General features: G+C 39.4%; 1 protein-coding gene across 4 annotated transcripts in view; it reads right to left on the bottom strand.

Moving 5' to 3' along the window:
* The window catches only part of STXBP4 (syntaxin binding protein 4), a 141,859-nt gene that overhangs the window by 60,426 nt on the left and 58,596 nt on the right, over window positions 1-22,837 (bottom strand). For 3 of the 4 annotated variants that reach the window (XM_067463931.1, XM_067463930.1, XM_067463929.1), the window contains exons 16-20: window positions 20,219-20,284; window positions 11,334-11,510; window positions 5,373-5,489; window positions 4,904-4,924; window positions 1,662-1,711 (exon numbers count right to left, since the gene is read on the bottom strand). In XM_067463931.1, coding sequence (XP_067320032.1) covers window positions 1,662-1,711; window positions 4,904-4,924; window positions 5,373-5,489; window positions 11,334-11,510; window positions 20,219-20,284 — 431 coding nt within the window. The remainder of the gene's footprint in view (window positions 1-1,661; window positions 1,712-4,903; window positions 4,925-5,372; window positions 5,490-11,333; window positions 11,511-20,218; window positions 20,285-22,837) is intronic. The other variant, XM_060763996.2, reaches the window with a different exon arrangement.

The following is a 22,837-nucleotide window of genomic DNA, read 5'->3' as shown; positions in this document are numbered from 1 at the left end:
TCGGGCTGTTTGGCCATGTTCTAGAAGCATTCTCTCCTGATATTTTGCCCACACCTATGGCAGGCATCCTCAGAGGTTGTGAGGTCTGTTGGAAACTAGGAAAATTGGGTTTATATCTCTGTGCTTTATTTATTTCCTCTGTGTGGGTGAATGGATGGCACTTCTAATACTAGAGAAAGTAACAAGAGACATGAAAAAAGGGATACCGAGTAGCCACTAGAAAGCATTGGTTTCTCCCAAATGGCCAGAAGAATAGGGTTTGACCGTAAAAACTACTATTTAAACAAACATTCATCTTTTGTTGAAATAATTCCAACAGGCATTTGGAATTGCATACTTTTCAACTGTCCTAATTTGGCAGGGTCAATCCTCTGCCATCCCACTTTCTCCTTTTGTCATTATCTTATTTTGACTGTAAAAAACTTGTTCTAAACTGCAAAGAGTTCTTTACACTCACTTAACTTAGGATAGAGAGGAGAAGAGGGTTTAGAATCTTGCAGCACATCTTGCCTTTCATCGATGAAGTGTTGGAGATTATGGAAGTGAATTGTCCAGTGATGTGAATATGAGATAAGGAATCCTGTAGATCAGGGTTTAAAATGCCCCTGGACCATAAAACCCACTGTGTGATCATGGACAAGTCATCCTCTCTCAGTCTCGGAGGAAGACAATGGTAAATCCACTTTGGACACATCTTGCCAAGAAAATCCCATGATAGCTTGACCTTTATTTGTCATAAGTCAGATATGATTTGAAGGCACACCACCAACAAGAGACTGAAATGCATGCTTAAGGCTATTCAGCAGGAATTGTGGTTATCCAGTACCACTCTTTTGTGAATAATGGTGAAACAATATCTTTAGAGAAAGATCACAGCTCTGTTGCAGAAAATGTGTTTTAAGTTCTATTGGTGGTATTTCCAGTTTAAAGGATCTTGAGTAGTAGCTCTGGGAAAGCCTGAGACCGTGAGCATCACTGTCACTGAGGGCCCTTCCACACAGCCACATAACCCAGAATATCAAGGCAGAAAATCCCACAACATCTGGGATATCAGAGTCCATACTGCCCTATATTCCAGTTCAAAGCAGATAAGGTGGGATTTTATTCAGCTGTGTGGAAGGTGCCCCAGAACAATCTCCAGATGTTGCTGAACTACAACTTCCATAATCTCTTATCAATGGTTAAAATGGGTAGAGGCCAGTGAGAACTGTAGTCCAAGAACATCTGGAGTACCACAGCCATTCATTCCTCCACTAGAAGAATTAATTTTATGACACAGTTTATGGTAATTCAGCATCACAAATTCTTCTGTTGTTGGATACACTACAATGCAAAAAGTGTTTGGATGTTGAGGATTATCAATCATACACATTGAGTGCTCATAAAAATGTACAGTAAGCCACAGTTTGCGCTCCTAGAGCCTTTGAAACAAGTGCTCGATAGGATGAAGTTCACAGGGCAGGTGGTTTTGAAATGGGGAAACTTTTATTCAAATCCCACGTCTGAATTAGACTCACTTGTCTGTCCTGGACAAATCACTGTCCCTCATTATCTTTCCCCCATGAGTAAAAGGCCAATGTTTTTCAACTCTCCTATCAAAGGGTCAGTAACAATTTATACTGATTTCACTACATTAACTTAATAATCTAACGTTTTCTTACCTTACATTGGGTAGAGAAGTGGAACAATCTGATAGCACTTCCGGTATAACCTATTGGCAAACAGCAAAGGAAATGTTTGGTTATTGTCTTTTTAAAAAACCCTTATAGTATTTTATTCTTGTTTTTTGCTTGTAAAGGCAAGTACACATAGTTTGGGTACCTTATACTTAAACCACTTTAGCTATATATCCTTCAATTCATATTCCACTGAAATCAATAGCATGTTTGTTGTGTACATTTATGGTTATTGCATTTTCTGTCTGGCTTTGCTGGGATAAGCGGTATGATCCTCTAATTGCCAACAAAGTGTTGCTGCTGTGTCAAAGCAGCTAGTAATGGAAGTTAGTGAGCACCCAATGTTTACCTATTATCAAGCCACAGTAAACTACCCCCCCCCCCCGCCCCCAAATGGGGCTCAGAAATAAATATATGATTTTTCCTTTTTAAAATACCCTTTCCAGACTTGTGCAAGTTCAAAGCACCAGAAGATCAAAACTGAACCACCACCAGCTATAAACCCATAGAGTCTATCGTATTTAATCCTTTAATAAATTCTATCTATTCTTTATAACTTTCTATATAACTTGTATCTTTCTACATACTATATCTATTGTTCATATATAATAAACACACATGATAAATGTGAAAATATGTATGAATGTATGTATGTGTGCATGTGGCTGGGGTGAACACTTACACAGACATGCTGCCACTTCCACAAATAGCTATAGCTTCTACAGCTCAGGAGACACCAATGGCCCTCTCTCCAGTGACACTTATAGAGAGCCCTGTAAACATGTACAAGAGCCCCGGTAATATCCTTCACAAACATCACAATGCCCACCACCCAAGTGAAGGCTTTCATACGAGGACAATTTTATCCTAGATTTTCTGTTTTTCCTCCACCACAGACATCCCAGTGTTTCTGACTCTCTCCATTGGTGTGGAATTTGCATGACCCTGCCCACTGCCTATTCCATAACCTTTTCCTATTTTTTTCTATGGCACACAGCAAATAGAGGAATTGATCAACAACTGAACATACTAGAGAGGTTTGGGGAGAATTTGCCAAGATTTACAGGAGTTGTAGGTACTGAGATTTATAGTTCACCTGCAATCTAAGAGCAGTCTGAACTCCACCAACAATGGACCTGGAACTAACTTGGCACACAGAACCCCCATGACGAAGAAAAAATAATGGCGGTCTTTAGAGGGATTTATAGGAGTTGTAGTTCACCTAAATCCAGAGTACACTATGAACCCAAACAAAGATGGATCTGTACTAAACTTGGTATGCATACCCGGTATGCCCAAATTCAGATACTGGTGGGTTGGGGGGGGGGGGGGGGGAATTGGCCTGGACATTTTGGAGTTATAGGTACTGGGATTTATAGTTCACCTGCAATCAATGAGCACTCTGAACTCCATCAAAGATGGAATTGGACCAAACTTGGTACACAGAGCCCCATGACCAGCAAAAAATACAGGAGATCTTTGGGGAAAATTCCCCTTGATTTGGGGGAATTATAGTTCACCTACACCCAGAGAGCAGTGTGAACCCAAACACCAATGAATCTGGACCAAACTTGGCACACAAGCCTAATATGCTGAAATTTGATTACTGAAGGGATTTGGGGGGAAACGGATCTTCCTTTCTGGGAGTTGTAGTTCATCCACAACCAGAGAAAGTGTGACCTCCACCTATGATGGACCTGAACCAAACTTGGCACACAGAACCCCCATGACTAACTCAACCTACTGGAGGGTTTGAGAGGACTGACTCACCATAGTGGGTGTTGTCGTTTACCCTACAGCTAGAGAGAACACTCTATGCCACCGAGGAGGCATCTAGAGCAAACTTGCCCAACATAACAAACTTTAAGTACTGATGGAATTTCTTGAGGTTAACCTAGATGATGTCAATTCTAGTTAATCTACAACCTTATGCATTTTGTACAATTAAAAATTGACTCAAATAACCCGGGCAATGTTGGGTACCCAAGCTAGTATATGATAAACTTCTTTACCAAAATATAATCAGATAAGCCCAGAGACATTAATCTCCCCACTGAGAGATTTCCTGGACAGGAAGGGTGGACAAGCCCCTCTGGCCATTTCCCAAACCAAGATAATCACCAAGTCCACTGTTCATACAGAGATGGGTGACTTCCTGTCAGCCCAGATAAACCCAGACATGTTTGTCCAGCTATACGGCTCACTGGAGGCTGAGAGATTGCTGTGTGCAGAAACAACTGCTTAGAGTATGTACATGTGTTAAACCTCTTTATAAACAGCCAAGCCTTTGATTACCTAAAATCACTACGTTTTGTTCCAGGAGCCACACACCATTTTTCCCAAAGCTCCTGCCTTTGTTTGGCATGGAACTGGACATTTTTGCCCATCACTATATCTTTATCTTTTGTTTTCCCTGGACTGTGCCCTCCCAGGGGATGTCTCTGCAGCTGATTGGTCCTTCACTCTGACCAATCCCTGGCTGCCATTCACTCTCCCGGCCAATCCTACAATGGATTCTAGCCAGCATCTTTTCTGGCCAATCAGGGGAGCGGGCGGGAAGTCTGAATTGCTGGCAAAACTGAAAAAAATGTCTCTGTATGCTTATGCTTGTACCTTTGAAGCAAATTTCTGTACTTGCCTTCTTTTTGGCTAAACTGAATAAACCTGTGACTTGCCTTCAACTTGGGTTGGTTTCTCTGTCCTGGCCTATCTGGTTTAGTATGCTCTCACCAGACATGGACTCCCTTATTTGTGGTCCTAGTTATCCACACATACCTAGAACTTTATGGTCTATGGTGCTATGTAGTTCATTAAAACTCATGCATCTGGGTCAAAATTAAGGCTCTGTAGCTGTGGCACTGTATATATGCTAAGATGGGAGTGTGATTATATCACTTTCCTAATTCTGCTAATGTCACATTCCCAATCAGCTGTTATATTCCCATAATAATTAGGACAGAACAGAAACAAATAGAAATGAATAAAAATGTTGAAGAAAAGCCTTAGCAATTGCCCACCCACCCCTCTTATAAAGAAAAAGTAATTCTTAAAAGATTTTTTCCCAATGCTGGAGGAAAACAATGATCTGGTTCTTTGAAGACTATCCTAGGTCCAGTCTCAGTTTTTCACTTTTCACAAAAGGAAGGGGGGGGGCACCTTGTCCTTGTGGACATATACGCAAAATCATCACAGCAATGTTCTATCTAATTGCTTAGTAAAATAAACACCTTTTTCTGGCTTCCAGTGGTCTGTCCAGCAAAGGGAAATGCAATTGAAAAATAGAAAGATTAGGTAGAAGCATTCAGCAATTATTTTTAAAAGTTTCATAATTAAAATTAACTTAATAATCTTCAATGCAATTACATAACATTATACATATCAGGGCATCTATATTTAGGTTCTGGCCATTCTTCAATTATCTCTCCCATCCACTTAGGCCACCTTATCACATAATTTCTGACTCTGACCTTCTTAAAATAGCTCTTGGTCAGTTTGCTGAAATTTCCATGTCAGAACTAATCAGTTCTACCTTTACTTATTTTGTTTGGCCTTCACTTTGATGCTGGTGGAATAATAAGACCTTATTCTGCCAAGAAACCCCCTTGATAGGTTAGCCCTAGGGTCAGTTAAGTTGGAAATGACTTGAAGGAAGTCAATAACAACAAAAATTGTAGTTATCATGCTTTACTGTTTTACCTCAACAAACTGCAGCAACTTTTCAGTTGCCACCTCAAATGTTTTTTTGGTTGCTTCAGATTTTCTCAGCTGACAGTCAAGCACAGTAATCCTCTTCCTTAAATCTTGGATGCCATCCTAGAAATAAATAAATTCAGTGAGGCGATCAAACCAGAAGTATGGGAAAAGAAATATCAAAAGCATACTGTTACCACTACAAAAGGCGCGTGTAACATTTCTTTGTGGAGGTTATGTTTCTGCATACACCTTCAATAAACATAATCATCATCCCTCAAATTGTTTTTCAACTCTTCTTACAGGGATGGAGATCAAACTCATCTTTTTTTTTTAACCCTCTCTTGGTCAATTTCTAGGATACTTTCAGTTGGAAAAAGACCTTTGTCTAGATCTATAATGGTGGTGGTAAGGCGAAAGTGACACAATCAAATAAAATCCCCATCCCCCCCCCCCCCCCCCCGGGGACGACGACTAGGAAATGTGGTTCAGGGGGATTTCTTGTACCAGGATCTGTTCCTAGATCCAACTACCATGCAGAGAGGAAGGACACAAAGAAGCCCTACATATTGTTGTGACATCAGAACACATGCATGGGTTTCTCTGATGTTTACTCATGTGAACACGTTGTACAATCCATATAAGTGTAGGTGCAGCTATCAAACAGCCATATAGGGTAGTGGTGAGGAAGACTGCTGCACTTTGAAGGAGATTGAAGCAAGTGACAGTTTTAAAAGAGGGAAAACGAGCATATTGGAAGAGAGAGGGCTGTGTGTGTCACCCAACCTACTCTGTGCCCTTGAACTAGCTTATTGACATCAGGTATGGTGAAGGGTGTCAAAAGAGTCAAGAGCCAGCCCACTCAACTTCTGAAGTGGAATTAGTGGTGCAGAGAGGACTGATTTTTTTCTGGTTTAAGCAGCTAAATCTCTTTGGATGGCCTGTGGTGGGAGGTACTTTTGCCCCTTTTTAGTAACACAGAGAACATTACTTCATTACATCCAAAGTAATTGGCAGGGGCCATTGCTGTAGGCTAGCGACCACTGCTGTAGTGTCTCTTACCAGATCCCAGAGGGCCTTCTGCACCCTTTTAGGGACATAGGGAGGAAAATGTGGTATGTTCTCAACTTGTGATTTTAGGCCCAGCAGGGAAGATGTCTTGAAACAAAGTGTGATGAGAAACACTTCTGAGTTTGGAAGACTTAAAACCATTTCGGGGGGGGGGGGGGGGGGGGGCGGCAACAGAACTGTACCACATCCCTAATAAGGCCCTATTTGGTACAAATTAAAAAATAGGCATTACAAGGCTAGGCTAATCAGTGGGATAAAACACTTTACATACATGTATAATGGTGTGACATTGGAAGAAGAATTATTATCTTGGGCCACATATAAAATGCACTAACACTAATGGTAGCTGATGAGAAAAAAGGGACCATGGATAATTTTCATGATATCCACCATCACGAGAAGTCTTCACATAATAATCCTAATTATGTGCTGCTCTATTCTGAAGAGACTTTTAAAACTTGTTGAGTAGATCTTCTGGCTGAGCTGTTTGTATTAGAAACAGCTGTTTGCTGTTTCTAATACAAATTACAAATACGATATTTGTAGGCGTTAACATTCTCTGATTATTATATTCTGTTGTTGTTGACAAATTTAACACTCAAGAATCGAGCAATCAAGTTGCAAAAAACCATAATATTTTAAGTAAGTTTAAGATTTTGCGTTGAGCCACATTCATAGACGTCCTGAGCTGCATGCTGCCCAGAGGCCACGGGTTGGATAAGCCTTGCTCTGGCTACTGGGGATTTTTTCTGGGTTTTGGAAAACAGACATTGTGGAGGTAAAGGTATGGAGAGGAGAATGCTATATATCACAGACTGTGAATAACATATAATCCTCCCCAATATTATATGTCACTGCAGTCACATTTCCACTTTATATAACCATAGCAAAATTATTAACAAGTACAAGTCCATTCTCTGAAACATGCCAAGAATTTATCAATGAATTCATTCTCTACCTATTCTTCCCAACTAGAAAGAAAAGAAGAAAAAATTGCAATCAAAATTGTTGTGATTTGAGAAAGTCTCCACAATACCAGAATCATTAAAGGTGACTCATTCCCTCACTATTCAAGCTAATTTTATTCAGGGAGGTTCTTTTTAAGAGTTGCAAAGCTGGAAATGTTGAATGAAATATCTTAGTATTTACGCAATCAGCTCCGTCACTCCTTCTGGCCCAAACTATCAGAGGTAAATTAACAAAATGCATGTTGTATGTTGGGAGTACTTGGATTGTACATGAAGTAGTATCTGTAAATATAGCAATGCCCAAGACATTTTGCTTCTTGGTGTGAAGCAGTGAGAAGCTCCCTTGCCCCAACTTATCAAGGACAAGTTGCATTCTGTCCAAAACTAGGCAAGTTATTTGGCAACATGTGGAAGAAAATCCCACCAGCACCTTTCTCTCCATCAATGGTAGTAGAAATGTCAACTATTTGCTACTCTTTTATGATGCTGCCTGAGGCAGCTATTTCATCCTGCTTAATGGCAAGGTTAGCCTCACATCAGCATTAAGCGAGACTCTTCATATCCTTCAACTGTCGCAATTTGGTAGGGACAATCCTGATTAATTTTCTGCCATTACACTTTTTTCAACTACTTTTAAAATGTCTTCATTTTTCTATCCTTCTCCCACTTCCCGCATTTGGCATCAGTTTGTTGCAAAGGGTAAAAGTAGTTTTCACCCAATTAATACTATAGAGGAACTGGAGCCTTGCCATTTAATTAAAAGCAAACTGCTGGAGCTGTCCTACAAGACCTCAGCACACTGGAGAATGAATCCACTTTAAATCCAGTTGCTGCCTCCTGCAGAATTCTGGGGCTTATAATTTAGGAAGGAGCCCTTAACAGGAGGCAGAAGCCAGATTTAAAGTGGATTCATTCCCTAGTGCAGTGGTTCTCAACCTGTGGGTCCCCAGATGTTTTGGCCTACAACTCCCAGAAACCCTAGCCAGTTGACCAGCTGTTAGGATTTCTGGGAGTTGAAGGCCAAAACATCTGGGGACCCACAGACTGAGAACCACTGCTCTAGTGTGATGTGTATCTGAGTAACTTTAGTAGCTTTTTCCATTTTGACTATGTTCTAAGATTGTTTGGTCATATGTCCCCCAGGTCCATCTGTGAAATGTTGAAAGGTACCTATTGCCATGAATTCTTGCCTTCCCCTCTTCCTTTACTCATACGCAGCTTCTCATAGTTGCACATTAACAATGGACTGTGTTTGTTTTTCCTTATAAATATAAATATAATAATAATAAAACTTTATTTATATACCGCTCTAGCTCCCTGAAGGGAATCAGGGCGGTTTCCAAGCAACAACATCAAAACATACAAAATCACAATATGAACAAAAAATAATAGTAACAGCAACATAAGCATGGGATTACCCAGATGCCTATGATCACCCACTCATTTCTACAGGAAAAAGTAAAGTTATCTATGATAAGGGTCCATGTTCAGGTGGAGGTTGTATTTGTCCCTTGACACAGATGGGGGTCAGCAGAACCTGCGATTCTGATTGGTATAACTTACTCGATGTTGGTGCCACAGAAATGAATGGTACCTACTGGTTTCTATGACTGTAAGTAACCACTCACAAGGATGGAAATTTTTCTAGAAAGATGAATTAAAATCACAAATATGGTGAGGTTAGTCTAAAGCATTTTTTTAAAAGCCCTTTTACACAATGTAACTATAGTTCTTATTTTAATTTTTGTGTAGCCAAAAAGGGCACGGTGACAATGAACAACTCTACACAAAAGGAATGAACGAAAAGGCATTTACCAGTATTTACGTTCAAGAGGTTCAAGACAGGATAAAGATGGGGACAGTCTAGTATGAGTGGTAGTAACTGAATTTCTGAACTGAGAAGATGGGGGCAAAAACCTCAACCTTTACTCCACAGTCAGGTTTTCAAGATGTGGAAGCAAAAGAGTGCCATAGCAGGTTTAGTGTGTACATATGAAGATGGAAAGAAAAATCACCCATGGCAACTGCTTTTATATGTTTTGAATGGCCTCATCTAACAATAACAATAATAATAAAATACCATAGCGGAAGCTACTTATTTTAATAGACAGGAAGAATTTAGAAAGTTCTATTTGTTCAGTCTGTTTTGAAAAAAAACAACCTGACAACCAGGAACTATAGAGGCACCCACAATCTGCCATTTTCTTTGGAATACCTAGTGCCACTCACATTGTCAGGTTGATTTTAAATCTTCCTTTCCTCAAAAGAAAAATTATAAGCTCTCTTAGGAACAGGTTTCTATAAGCAGACAGACTGCTACTATTTTTGCAGCATATTTTTTTTCTTTTTTAATACTTTAACAGAAGACAAATGAGGAGCATGGCTCCTTCCCATGCCCATTGCCTTAAAAGACAAAAAAGTTGATGTCGTTTAATACAAACTGACCGTTGAATAAAATGATCTCTAGTGAGGGTAATTAAATATTTTACTGTTTTACTGCTTTATTGAGGAGTGGCTTAAGTGGGTACGATTAGCCTGGAGAAAGTGAAGAGCTGACATGATTGCCATGACTAAATACTTGAATGGATGCTGAAAGCTTGTTTTCTGCTGCTCTCCACACAAGGATACGGAAAAACGGAGTCCACTTGAATATTAGGAAGAACTTTCTGATAATAAGAGCTGTTTGACAGTGGAATAGGCCACTCCAAGGCAACCTTTTTAAACAGAGACTAGATGAAAACTGCTCAAAACAGTTTCCAACTGGCAAAATTCAATGCTTCACATACATAAAAACCTAACATAAAACGATAATAACATAAACTATCAATTAATTAATAAAAATGCAACAACATTTAAACATTAAAACATGGAGTTAAAAACATATTAATATAAACATTAAAGTAACATAATCCAACAATCATAGTCCAGAGCCGTTCCAAATATCAGTATCTATTGCACATAATCCTGATCATTCCTCGTGATGCTTACTGCGTAAAGGCATGGTCCTATAGCCAAGTTTTTACTTTTTTTCTGAAGGCCAGGAGGGAAGGCATTGATCTAATTTCGCTGGGGAGGGAGTTCCACAGCCGAGGAGCCACCACTGAGAAGGCTCTGTCTCTCATCCCCACCAGTCGCACCCACGAGGGAGGTGGGACTGAAAGCAGGGTCTCCCCAGACAATCTTAATCTCTGAGATGGTTCATAGAGGGAGATACGTTCAGACAAGTAAGCTGAGCTGGAACCAGATCCTATTTATGATTTCATTTCACAAAATATTTTCCTTTTTACTATTGTAATATTTAACACTGTAAACAGGTTTTTAGATCTTTAAGCATGTTGTTGGGTAGTATAGCAAATACCTATTACAAGGTGGACAAACTTACTGGGCAGGGGATGGAGGGAAGAACACAAAAATACCCGGAAGCCATAAAAATGAACCTTATGTCACAATTTTATGTAACTTTGTCTAGAGTTGGAAGGTCCCTCTGAGTTCAGTGGGGCTCATTTAAATCTTAGCCTTTTGACACTAGAGTCTTCATTTCTTACTTTTTGGAAAACGATCTCAAACCACACAATTACTGTTTTTAATAAAGCATATTAGTTTAATAAAAAGAACATATTATATGTTCCATAACATTCACGCTTGAGTTGTGCCACATTGACCAATGACCCAAACTAAGTCACGCTGTGTGTTTGCCCAAGAAAGTGGTCTCTGAGGCAAAGAAAGTTCATAGCCTGCATGTTGCCTCTAGTTCCCCCCCCCCCCCCCCCAGCCTTCATCTTCAGAACAAATTATTCTGCCTATTGAATAATACAAAACAAACAGTGACCTACTTTAGAAGAACAAATGAAAGAAAAATGAAAAACAGGATACATGACAACAGTGAGGAAACCATGGCAACCCTAGAAGAGATGACAGAGGTGCTTACTTTATTTTGGCCACAAGGTTCGGCAAACTGAATCTTCATCTCGGAGATCTCTCCTTCGAGCAGACGGATGACTTCTTCATAGTCCATTTCCATCCCATGAGCTTGCTTTTGTGCTGCTTCTGCAAGATGGATTCTGCTTCGCAAGGTTCTCGTCTCTTCCACGGATGCCTTGGCTTCCTACAGAAAAACAAATTCTGTTTTTAAATGTAGTGCCCCACAGGAACATATGTGCTGCCCCACAAAACCTAATTTTTGTTCAAAAATGTTAATTTGGTTTCTGAATGTGCGGCACACAAAAGTAATGCTTTATCATTTAGAAACAGCTATAGAAAGAGGCTACTTTGTGTTTTTTGCTGCTTTTACAATTGCTTACCCCAGAGTGATCGTGAGGAGAAACACTGAAAATATTTTGTGTAGCTTTGGGGTCACTGTCTCCAATCAAAATGACAAGAGATACATGGGAACCCCGAAAAATCTGTGGCGCACCCATACTTGGCCCCAACCTACAACCTAGATTCAATATAAAAAGGTTTTGTAATGCTAAACCCATCTATCATTCAGTATTTTTTCATAAATGAATAAAATAAATATTTAAATAAGGGAAAAAGTGATATAGAATAGGATGGTGTGGGGAAAGAGGGAGAAAGAAAAAATAAAAATAAAATAAAAAGGAAGGAAGGGGAAGAGGGAAAAGGGGAAAATTCAACTTCCATTCTTCATCTTTGCATTATATATTGTTCTTCTTTTTTAACTAGTCTTTCATATCCTGTCCCCTCTTCATCTTTCTATTTTCAGGACAAATCTTTTGTTGAGTTCTTAATTCTGTTTTGGTAAATTGTCTCTGAAGGAGCTGGGGGTGGTGACGACCGACGGAGCTCTGGCGTGGGCTGGTCAATGAGGTCACAAAGAGTCAGAAGTGACTGAACAAATAAACAACAACAAATTGTCTCTTTCTTCCTTTCTTTCCACATATTCCTTGAAGAGTCGCCAGTCCGTGGATATTATTGGTTTCATTAAGAATATCAATTTGTCCATGTCCATGATTTCCATCACCTTATCTAACCATTGTTCTGTTCTTGGGATTTCATCTGTTTTCCAAAGTCTCACATAGACCATTTTTGCTGCCGTAGTTAGGTATATGAACAAAATATCTTTATTTTTGTCTGGTTGTATTTCTGTGTCGGTCATACTCAGTAAGAAGTATTCTGGCTTTGTTTGTATTTTTGTCTTTAGTATCTTTTGACAGGCCTCCTGTATTTCTTTCCCAATAGTTTGTGGCTTTAAGATGTCTACATTTATACAAAAACAAATATGTAAAGAAAAGGAATCAGAATGTGACCTAGAAAAGGGGGAGAGAAGAGCAAGGAATGAAACTTTGTCTATCAGGAGCCCAAAGTAAAACCATGAATAAGTAAAAGAGCTGAGTGCATATATTCCAAATTTTAACTTGTCCTGTTTGATCAAATTAAAATACTGAATGATATTGAGATCAGCACTCTTAAAGACATGAGAACAATAAAAAGAAAAAAATATTCAAAAACCCCATTAGAAGTAAATCAAAGAAGACTAATGGTTGGATAAAGTGGCCTACACTGCTCGCATTGTCAAAGCACAGTTGCAAATTGCATTTTTCTCTCATCCTTTTACAGCATTTCCTTTTAATTTTGTTAAGGATGTATACATTTTGGAGCAGAAGTTGTTAAAATCCAGAATTATGAATTGTTAAGAATTTATAAATTTGGGAGATATTCTGTAAATACTAGGGGTGTGCAATTAATTCGGTTAAACCCTGTTCTGTTTTTGCTATCTGCATTTCAGTGGACTCTCAGATCCCATTTCGGGACTCTCCCAAATTCGGTTGGGAAAAAAATCCGTTTTTTGATCTGGCAACCAGAAGATCCACAAAGATTTGGGCCACTGGCAGCATTGGAGAATTTACAAGGCACCCTTTGCCCTTGAACCTCTTCACAAGCACTTCTGTGGTGCCCGCCCTACGCCCCTTACCATCCAAGCTTCCCTCTCATCACACGGAGGGAAGCCTAAGCCTCAGTAAGCTGGCTGGATTCAGGCTCCTCTCTCTCTGGCATGCCCAGAGTGCCTCATCATACTCCATTTGAAAGAATACCTCCCCCCCCCCCCCCAATTTCCCTGTTGCCTTAAACATGGAGTTTAGAAGCCAAGCTAGAAAGTTGGGAATACAAACTGAAGTCAAACTGCATAAATCAGTTGTCACAGTCCAGAAATCGGAGCCAGGAATTCAGGAATACAAAGAATCTGAAGCAAAATTACAAAAACAAAAAACAACAACAAAAACAAAAAAACCAATCAAAACAAAACAAAAAACCAAGGTTGGAGTCCAGAAATCCAACCAAGGGGCAGCAGAGCCAAAGTCCAGTACAAGGATACAAAGCCCCCTGCTACCACCAGGGCTACTCCACAGAGGCTTCTTTATTTAGAGATTCTCAGCTAAAGCTCATCTCCAGCTTCCACCTCTAATCACTGGAGTCTGTGACCCTCTTCTTGTTCCAAAGGCGGTTTAATCCTTCCCAGTCTTGCTGAAAACACTAGGGAGAGTCCTCTTCTGCTGGAGGTTTGCTCCCAGCAGTGACCGAGCCAGACCAAATAGGCTACTTCTCATGACACGAGTGCTCTCTGAAAAGTTACTGACAAGATTTGAATACCTCACCATTCTAAAGTTGTTTTTAAACCCTTTCTGAGAGATAGTAAATCTAACACATACCTGCAGGTTTCTAAAAGAGACATTTGCAAGTGGGGACCATATCTAAGTGTCCAGTCTCATATATTTCAGACAGAGAAGCTCAACTCAGTTCCAAATCACTTCCCTTGAAAAGGACTGTAGCAGCAAATGAGGGGCAAGGCCATGTCCATGTCTGAAATCCTGAAGAGCCACTGCTAGGAAACCCAAACAATGCTTCATTGGATTGGCAAATACTTTGGTCTGCTATAAGACAGTACCTTATGATCTCTGCCCTGGAGTGTGGTGGAGGCTCCTTCTTTGGAGGCTTTTAAACAGAGGCGGGGGTGCTTCCAGTTCTATGATTCTATGATTTTGTGAATTAACATCAGTTCTAGGAAACAAATACACTGAAAGACTGCGGATCTTCTTAGTATAGCCAGCAGCTTGGGATTATACGTATGTTTTACATACTCTGATTAATAAAGTATAAAGAAGAAACATTCAACAGCATATCATTAATCTCCGCACTGGTTTACAGAAAGATCTAAAATCTACTTTGATGCTAAGCATGGGACACCAATTGTATCTTGAAATGTCTTATCTTGAAAATCAGCTGCTTGAATTATAAATAGGATATTGATCTCTTGGCTAACTAAAAATGAGCATATAGATAAATTCCGGAGCCCAAAGTAACTATACCCAGTTGCCTAGGTATCTAACAAACCTCAACTTCAGCTATACACAGAAAGATAAAATGAATGTGTTCTCAACCCTTTTGTTCCTGAAGCAGCTTTGAAAATGAGGACACATTCTTCATGAGCACTCATTCTGATGTTTGGCCCATAGAAGTGAAAAGAGCATTCAGTAAGGGGGGACCTTGAAAACAAAACAAAAATGGCAAGGACATTGTGCTCTTGTTCACACACGGGAAATATTTTCAAATAAAGCACTCTATGCAAGATCTCAAAATGAATAAAATAAAGTTATTGGGCTCTACAGATTGAGTAAAGAAGGTTAGAATAACTTGAGGTATTCCAGTTGTTGTTGTTGGATGGCAGTCCTCTAACCATAACTGATGGGAACTGAAGTCCAGCTTGAGAGAGTGCAAGAGTTTGGTAATCTTTTCTATACAGTAATGAAACCAATTAAATGAAGGCACATACACATGTATTTTTTCCATTATCACAATCTGGAAACTCGTTTGACATGGAAAGATGACATTTTTAGTGTTTTTATCCCATAAAAGAAGAAAGAGTTGGTTGCTTCGCATTAAAATTTGCCCCCATCATCTGACTAAATTGTTGACTAAATAAATAAAAATGGCAAGGTTCATCTTGGGAAAGTAGAGCAGTAGGTGGAATTTCAAGACACTTCATTTTTCATTAGAAGTACAAAAGGCATGAGAGCCAGTGTGATAGAGCTGAGTGTTGGACTATGACTCTGAAGACTAGGGTCCAATTTCCTGCTTGGCTGTGAAGGCCTACTGGGTGACCTTGGCCACACATTCTCAATCCCAGAAAGACCTGTGAAAGGTTCCAGTTAGGTTTGAAGATACAAAGCAACAACACAAGAACAATGCATACCACCTTTTCAAAGATGTCTGGCAGACCAGACCAGGTAGGGAAAGAGAATTTTAGCTAGTAAGAGATAGTTCCTAAGCCCTCTAATGAGCTTTAACTCCTCTCCCCCATTGACAACTCCAAAAATCAACATTTTTCACCCTTATTGTTGATGTACTACCAATCCAGGTTCTGTTTTATTAACTTCAAACTATCTGCTTCTTCCTAACAGCTATCAGAGCACCAGTAGCAGTAGCTATTATGAGAAGCCCTTCAGTGATGGAGGAATCTCCCTCTGTGAACTTCTCTCTTTCTTTACAGAGAAAGGAAGAAGGAGAAAAAGAGAGAGGGATGGAGATCCACACTATTTTATGGCAGGGTATATCAAGTTTCTTATTCACATGTAGCTATCTGAACTTTGAGTAAGGCAATGTAGACCACTATTGCTCACCCAAACTGTACACTCTCAAACATTTTTCTGTAACTCTAGCTCCATTTGTAAACAGCAAAACCTACTCCCTTGTCACAAAATGTCCTCTAAAAGACAACTAGCCCTGATGCTAAATTACTCAAAATGATAGCCATGATGGCTTATTTCCTCCTGGAGTGGTCAAACATGAGTTGTCCCATGATTCCAGGGACGACTCCCCTCACCTGCTGGACTGTGGTCTAAATGATAGACTGGCAAACACTTTAAGATTGTAAAAACATTAATAAAAATTTATCCCCAATTTAGCTTACAAGTCTTTCGTATCAATAAAGCAATAATTTATATTATCATGAATAGCTGAGCTATGCAGACAAGTGAAAGGACAAGGGAGAGACTGTGGCAGATATGTTTTGCAGCAGCAGAAGGAGAAGGAGGAGGAGGAGAGGAGGAGGGAGGAGGAGGAAGATAGATAGATAGATAGATAGATAGATAGATAGATAGATAGATCAATCTTGGTTCAATCTCTGATGTCACCAAGACAGGCTGGGAAATAATTCTGCTTGCAATCCTGGAAACCATTACTATCCAGGGCAGCTTTCAATGTTTCTCATATAAAAAGGGCAAAGAAAAAAAAGAGCGAAATGAAATGATTCTGTGTCACTGTTTACATATCACAATCCTCCTCCTCCACATATAATCTTCTTGTGCAACTGCTAAATTATTCTGCTTAAACCTTCAGACAATGCATTATTGAGAGTGCTTCCTTGAGCAAGAGACATGTTCTTTTAATGACACTATAAACATGGCTTAAAATGTGACCTGTATTATCCATATGTTTCCTTATATACTTTTCCGGCAGAATTCAATTACACTTATTTACTTGGGCGGAAGAGTAAAAAAATGCACCTAAAAACCATGCTCATAAAAACTGCTTGTTGCTAAATTAAAAACAAACACCCAGCTTTCCTATAGTGTGTTTCTTTGAAGGTGTCTTTTTTACACCTGCCCAAAGAAGTGGAAGCCTTTCCAGATAAAATGGACATTGCAGTAAAGCTTCTCTTTCTTAAACCTGCCAGCAGCTACTCTGGTTTGAACTATGGCAACCAAATGAAGGAGATACCCCCAAGTCACCCTGCTCATCAACAACCCTGTTCAGGTCTTGCAGATTCAGAGCAGCTATGGCTTCCTCTACTGAATCTATCCATCTGGAATGTGCTCTTCCTCTTTTCCTACTGCCGTCTAGATTGCCAAGCATGATTCTCTTCTAGTGAATTATGTCTTCTCTGGATGTGGCCAAGATATGTCAGTGTCATTTTAGTATTCTTGGCTTCAGTCTTGAATTGCTCTATGGCCTATTTGTCTTTTTAGCAGTCTATTTGTAGAGCTGAGCAAAGGAAGATAGATGCTTTTGAACTGTGGTGTTGGAGGAAAGTTCTGAGAGTGCCTTGGACCGCAAGAAGATCCAACCAATCCATACTTCAGGAAATAAAGCCTGACTGCTCATTGGAGGGAAGGATAGTAGAGGCCAAGATGAAGTATTTTGGCCACATAATGAGAAGACAGGAAAGCTTGGGGAAGGCAATTATGCTGGGGAAAATGGAAGGAAAAAGGAAGAGGGCTGACCAAAGGCAAGATGGATGGATGAATGGTATCCTTGAAGTGACTGGCTTGACCTTGAAGAAGCTGGGGGTGGTGACGGCGACAGGGAGCTCTGGTGTTGGCTGGTCCATGAGGTCCAGCCCACAACAACAAACAATTTGTAGAACTCTTCACAAGCTGGATGCCCCATCTGTTTCAAACCACTGGCTCTGTGTTGTGTTTCTCAACATCCACCTGCACAGAATCGCAAATCTGCCTTTTCCTCTGTAGCAGGAAGGCTGGTGACTCCCACTGTGATTTCAAGTGCTCCTACCTTCTTTCCCTCTATCTATACAATTTGAGTGTGTTTTTTCTAAGGGAGAGTTCCCTTCCGTAGCTCCAGTACAGCAATCGGCTTCTGTGTCCCTCTTATCTGGTGGCAGATTTCTCTCAGCATCCCAGTCCTCACTGAGAAAACAAGGTTATGCCTTGTCCTTAAATACTGGTGTAAATTTACACACCTTAGGAATCAACATGTGTGTGTGTGTGCAGTTTTGCTCATGATAATTTACTGATTTCTGCCTTAAATACTGCTTTCCAGCAAGGAAAAAACATGCAAAATAGTAATGCAGAAACAATAGCAACAGCAGCAGTTCAACAGATCAGAAGCTTCCAGTGCCAGTAGTAGAGTGATTGAGCTTCAGAAAGAGTCAAACTGTATAAAGGTATAAAACACTATATTCAAAGAACTAAATATGCAGTTAACAGAGTCTAGCTATCTAACCAACTCACAGCAGACAAGGTATCGTGTCTTTCCATGTACATAGAAGACCAGATGGAGAACAAAATGGAGTGCTTAGGGGCTTGCCATGTGCTCAGAAAAAGAGGTATGTCCCTGAGAAGTATCAATCTAACAAGGTGATAGGATGATAGAAAGGAAGACAGCTAGAAAAAGAAGCCAGTGGGAGAAGGGTTTCCCATGGAAACAAATTCATCTGCCTATCAAAGTTATTGATGAGGACTACAAGCTTGTGCAGGATCTGGTTGAGTTCCAACCCTTTTTGGATTTTGTCAGTAAAAGAAAGTGAGATGCCTGTATCATATTTTACTAGAATTGCAACTGACATGGCACTTTCATTAAAAAAAAGCCTTTACTGGAAAAAAACACCAACACTGTAATGTTGGAAGAGCAGTACATATTTTATTATGGCTAGCATATTACATACACACCAGTTGCCTGGGTCTGAACGCCCCCCCCCCACCTTTGTTGGCATGTTCATCTCACACATGCCCCTATCTATGTTTCATATAATCCGGTTTAATAAAGTGAATTTACATTTTGAAACTGCATTATATGGTAGTGTAGATCTAGGCTCAGGTAACTGGTAACTGGGGCACAGCCTTAAGAGCTGTTAACTATTCATACAGACAAACCTTTTATTTTCTCCATCCTGAGATGCCCAAGGCAAAGTTCCTCTGTACAAATTGCTGTTTCTGAAAGCTCTTTCTTATGCCTCTAGCCTCCAATTAACATTTTCAGATGGTATAAATTATAATATCTTTTCTATTTACTAAAAAGGAACAAAAGGTTATGGTGGGGCAGATGTAATGGTCCGTGTCTTTTAATGAGCTAGCTTAAACAAGTCTCTATTAAACACAGTCCCACTTGCATTTTCTATTCATAGTAAAGGTAAAGGTTTCCCCTCTACATTAAGTCCGACTCTGGGGGGTGGTGCTCATCTCCATTTCTAAGCTGAAGAGCTGGCATTGTCCATAGACACCTCTGAGGTCATGTGGCTGGCATGACTGCATGAAGAACTGTTACCTTCCCGCCAAAGCGGTACCTATTGATCTACTCCCATTTGCATGTTTTCAAATTGTTGGGTTGGCAGAAGCTGGGGCTAGCAACAGGAGGTCACCCAATCCTGTGGATTCAAACCGCTGACCTTCTGGTCAGCAAGTTTAGCAGCTTAGCGATTTAACCTGCTGTTGCACTGCAGCCCCCTTTGTAGTCATACAATTGTGTTTTTTAATTGTTTAATATATAGCAGACATCCTACAATATTATGCCACTGATTTTTTTGTATATTTTTCAAGGACAGGGTCTGGTCATGGCAGGCTAAGTTATTAGTTAGTTTCATGTTCCATGAGTCACTTCAGATCATCACAATGCTGAACTTTCAACTACAGTGAAAATACTTTTTTTTAAAAAACTACCTTGGTAAAAGGTTAAAGCAAATGGAAGTTGAAATGCAGTTGCTGTAGCGCCAAAAATGACCAGCTAAACATTTGCTATTGAAGTTAAAGAACAAACTACTACTCGTTCTAAGTACTGGTTTACTAGTACTATTATGTTTATGTTACCAGTTCTGAACAAATCTTGCCAAGAAAGGTCTGTGATTGGTTCAACCTATGGTATAGGAATAATTATGTCAAAACCTATGTCAAGGAGGTATCCTAAGGGTGAACAAAAATCCAATGAGAAAGTATCAAAAGGAAGGAAGATCTCTTATTTATTTATTTTTAAAGGTACAGGAAAAAGATCCCCCCCCCCCCCTTACTGGAAAAAAAGGACTTTTAACAACATTATCGTAATGCATACTTGAGACATTCCACATACTTGTTTGGTAGTTTGCAGCTCTTCGGCCAGTTGCTTTCTTATACGATCTGACTCTGCCAATTCTTCCTACAAGTACAGAGAGTCAAAAGTTAATTAAGCAGTCAATTCCAAGGCTCCTTTTTGCCTTTGATTCATTCTCAGTTTGTTTCAAGGAAAACTGATTGGCATTCTCATCTGTTGCTAGAGAAGCTGTGAGCGAATGTTTTAAGTTGCTAAGAAAAGGAGGATTCTATTATACAGTTTATTCTGTTTTCTTTAAAAAAATTCAAAAATACCATCTTATTATCTTTTCCTCTTCCATAAATTGGACAGACTATCTTTTATCCATTTATAGATCTGTAGTCTTGCAGGATCTCACATAATTTTCAGGATCTCTTTTTTCATATTTCCTTATATTTGATATTGTAATTGTTATTGGGCCATTGTATTTGGTTTCTGTTTGGCTGTGTGATTTGCTTCATATTCCAAGGATGACAAAAAAAAAAAAAAAAAAAAAAAACAAGCACAGAGGATAAAGCATTCAGACCAGTCATAAGAAATGAAGTCAAAGGATATATAACTGAAATACAGCAGTGCTATTATGTTCAAAGAATTATCTTCTGCACTTGAGGAAGAACATATTTAAAATGATGCTGATGCCCCAACAGCTAAAGAGGACTCATCTGAAAATGGAAACCATAGGTTTTGAGTGTGTGCACTTCCCATAAATAAGGTCAGCATGGTAATATTCCAGTGGAAACTCTGCATATCTGCATAATGCATAATATGTGCAATGCACAGTAGGGAAGCAAGAAGTAATTTTAGCAATTTACTTCTCACTGTGAGAAAATCTCAGAAAACAGTGCAGTTTTCAAATAGTATTCACTGTGTCCTGCCTAGCAAGTGCTTTTTCCTGCATGGACTAAGGGCCCTTCTACATTGTCCTATATCCCAGGATTTGACCCCAGATTATCTGCTTTAAACTGGATTATATGAATCTCCATTGCAAAATAATCTGGGGTAAACAGATAATCTGGGATCAGATCCTGGGATACAGGAGAATGAGGAATGAGACTAAGAGGTGTATTTTGCACTGAGTATGTCCTGAACTATTATAATTCTTGTCAATCAAGATTTCTCCATATTTGAAAAAACAAATTACCTTGACCACTTTCTAAATTTTTGAATTCTTAATACATAGAGAGGAATTATCTCTGCCTTGAACATTTTTATCATGTTGTGGTAAAAAGATACATATTTACATACACAAAGAATATGAAAGAAAATTGAATTTGCTTGTACTTCACATTGATAATTTATTGTTAATGCACCGTATATGGCATTTGAATATGCCTCCTTGTATTATAATATTAGAATCCAATGGCTTTTTTTGAAACCACTGGTATATCTTTCAGTGATCTGCTCACTGCTGCCAGTAAGAATCCACCTTCTCATAAAAGGTATTTTGTATAAAATCTGGCTCAGTGCATGGAAACTTTCATTTTGGATGCGGTTATACTGTGGTCACAGGAATACAATAGCAGGAAGGAAGGAAATGAAGTTCATCTTCATTTGAAGAAAGAGACAAATCTGTGCATCAGTTAACATCAACATGTTATTATTATCTGGCAGCTTGTCCGTGGAATAAATGAAAGGAAGTGGTAGCTTCATTCACTATCCACTCCACTCTTTCTGGTGCCCATTAATAGCTTGTTATGGTCTCCTTGATAAAGCGAGTGACCTACTCTCCCAATTCTACTGTAAGCATAGGGAGGGAGAGACAGAGTTTGCTACAAAAGGATTCCAGCCTCCAAATCATTGAAACAGAGTAAAGTCATTGCCTACAGTCATTGCCTTCAGATCGCGTGGATTTAATCTATGTCAGATTGTGCAAATTCTGACCTTTGAACATGCTTAAAATTATAAAAAATTTCCAGAAGATGCTATCTATTTAAGTTTGCCAAAGCTAGAAAAAGGACTCTTCTTGGTAGTGAATTCCACTTTCAATACAATGAATAGATATATTCAGCATTGATCCAGCTACTCCCACATACCCTATTAACTGTCTCATTTTGGCAGGGAAAGTTCAATGAATCTTCTATCGTTCAATTGCTTTTAAAATATCTTGGGGGTTTTCCCTTCTCCCACTTTCCTGTTTGGAAATCACTGTCTTAAACAATTATCAATTTACGCTCCAGGTTTTCCTGTAATGACCATGATAAGTGGATCAGTTAGAAGAGATGTTTTCAGTAGAAGTTAATTTATCAGAGCAATGTGTTCCATTTCCTGGGCAAATAGCCAGTATTCACTGCTTCTGCTTTTCCTTTCTGAATGGAAAGATGTGTTACAGCTAAGACTTTTCTTTAAAGTGGCTGACACGGTGAGATGACAAAAGATTCATTGGACAGTCCCTCTTAAAGTAGGGCAGTTGGAAGATATGTAGAAGCAGCTGCCTCAATGTACCTGTTCACTATACATACAGTGGAAAAAATGGAATTCATTACAAAAGAAGGGCTATGGGCAGAGAGGTTGCAAATCTTTTGCTGTGCTATTGAGTTAAATATGGTTGAAACAGCCCCAGTATTCTACTTGCACTGGCTGATTGAAAGATAATGACAGAGACTTGGAAGGACTAATCTG

This window comes from Anolis sagrei, chromosome 2 (genome assembly GCF_037176765.1).
Source record: "Anolis sagrei isolate rAnoSag1 chromosome 2, rAnoSag1.mat, whole genome shotgun sequence".
Taxonomy (NCBI): domain Eukaryota; kingdom Metazoa; phylum Chordata; class Lepidosauria; order Squamata; family Dactyloidae; genus Anolis; species Anolis sagrei.
The sequence above is the reverse complement of the archived record's forward strand: the minus strand, read 5'-3'. Positions and strand labels throughout refer to the sequence as shown.